General features: G+C 42.4%; 1 protein-coding gene across 2 annotated transcripts in view; it reads right to left on the bottom strand.

Moving 5' to 3' along the window:
* The window catches only part of lcp2b (lymphocyte cytosolic protein 2b), a 13,776-nt gene extending 12,163 nt beyond the window's left edge, over positions 1-1,613 (bottom strand). For both annotated transcript variants that reach the window (XM_029650813.2, XM_029650814.2), the window contains exon 1: positions 1,068-1,613. In XM_029650813.2, coding sequence (XP_029506673.1) covers positions 1,068-1,145 — 78 coding nt within the window. In that variant the 5' untranslated portion in view covers positions 1,146-1,613. The remainder of the gene's footprint in view (positions 1-1,067) is intronic.
* Positions 1,614-2,062: the final 449 nt, after the last annotated feature.

Raw genomic sequence — 2,062 nt, 5'->3', positions numbered from 1 at the left:
GTTAGTTTTCACGGGGCTGTTCTGGTCCAAAACTGGTTTGCCACCCATCCACAATTTGTAGTTTTGTACCTACCCCCATATTCACCTTTTCTAAAGCCCATAGAGGAATTCTTCTCGGCCTGGCGCTGGAAAGTGTATGATCGTCAACCCTATGCCCGCATGCTGCTTCTCCAGGCAATGGAGGACGCATGTGGGGACATAGAGGTTGCCTCTGTCCAAGGTTGGATACGCCATGCTAGGAAATACTTCCCTCCATGTTTGGCAAGAGAAAACGTATCTTGTGATGTGGACAAAGTATTGTGGCCAGACCCAGGCCGGAGAAGAGATGAAGCGTAGCTTAGCACTGGTGACTGCCCCCCAACAATTCTTGGACTACCCCCCCCCCCGGGACCCCACACACACAATTGTGTTCTTTACTGTATTCTAAAGAATATACTTTTGGTTTACATATGTTTATGGTTTTGTTGTATGCTACTGTATACAACAGTACTGTTTGGCCTAATAAATATTTTCTGTTTCTACATTGCATTGGTGTTTACAGTGTACTTGTTACCCCTCTCAGCAGATGACTTTCACTGTAGAACATTGTATTGAAATGTAGATATGAGCCTATGAAAGACCAAGAGCTTTAGATTTAGAACAACAGTGTTTACATGGTATATCCAGACATGTACTATTATGAAAGCAGTGTTTGCCATTTGATGCAAATGCTTCATTCTGACATGTGTTTATGGCATTTTGAATGCAGTGTTACATTTTGAAGGAGATGTGAGGCATTTTGCATTTTGTGTGTGCAGTTTTGGGAATTGTGTGTAGAGTTTTGAAAAAAAGGAGACAGTTTTGAAAACTTGTGTAAGGAGTTGGAAAAAAATTGTAAATAAATACAATACTTTGAGAGGCATCAAACAGGCCCTGATCTGTTTCATATCAGTTGTTGGCATTCATATGGGCAATTTAGTACTAAATCAAAATCACAAGAAAGATGAGAATTGAATGCTGATGAACCACTGATGTTAAGAGCTGCATTATCTACAGAAGAACATGGGTCATGAAGTGTCCTCGCTCACCCTCTTCATATAGTCGGCTAGACTACGTGCGTTCCACCCCATCACCTCTGACCTGGAGGGAACACTGTCAAAACTCATCGTCTTCTTCTGTGCAAAGCTTTCCAAAGTCTTGTCTTAGTAAGCCTTGAGTCCAAGGCTTTTCTAGATCCAAGGATCTTCTTCTAGATCCAAGGCTCTTCTTCTTGATCCAAGGCTCTTCTGTTGGTAAGGCTCTTGTCTTAGTAGGTCCAATGTTTTTGTCTTGGTATGGTCCACGGTTTTTAGTAAAGTCCAAGGTTTTTCTCAAGTGTGAGTAAGGTCCAGGGCTTTGGCTTTCCTCCTAGACAATTCACACAAGGGAATCAGATCCTCACTCCAGGAAACCTCAGTGAATGTAGACAGGAGATAACAGTAAGTCTCCTGTTAGTGATGGGCATTAGCTGCTACACAATGCTCATCCTTTTAGCCATATATGTGGAGAGATAAATACTTAGCATTAGTTTAATGGTGATGGTACTATTTCTACAGGCCTCCCTGATGTCTTTGTAACTGTGAGGAGGCAGGACTTCAGTTTGTCACCCACTGCCTTTCCAGTCACAGGCAGCCAAAAGAGGAAGTCTTGTAGGCCACAGAGGATGTAAAGAAGAGAAGAAAGAGTTTTGTCCCAAATGGCCCACTATCAGCCCTGGACCAAAGTAGTTTCCTATAGAGCAAATAGGGTGCCATTTGGGACGCAAACCTAGAGCTAGCCTGCTTCACTGTGTAGGCCTGTAGACAAGCCATCTCTATACTTAGCCATTCAACATCAGCTTCTAAATGTATCTTGACCCATGTGACTTTAAATGTTATATCAATATGCCTTAAATCAGGCCTGTACTAAGGTCATTGTATTTAACACTGATCTGGTCCTTTATTGTATGGTCCTCTCTCTCTGCATCAGACCGGCTGCTATGTGTCGATCTAACATTACATTTCAGACTGATATGTGTTTTCAAACACAGACACCTAGCTACAGT

This window comes from Oncorhynchus nerka, linkage group LG5 (assembly GCF_034236695.1).
Source record: "Oncorhynchus nerka isolate Pitt River linkage group LG5, Oner_Uvic_2.0, whole genome shotgun sequence".
Lineage (NCBI taxonomy): Eukaryota > Metazoa > Chordata > Actinopteri > Salmoniformes > Salmonidae > Oncorhynchus > Oncorhynchus nerka.
The sequence above is the reverse complement of the archived record's forward strand: the minus strand, read 5'-3'. Positions and strand labels throughout refer to the sequence as shown.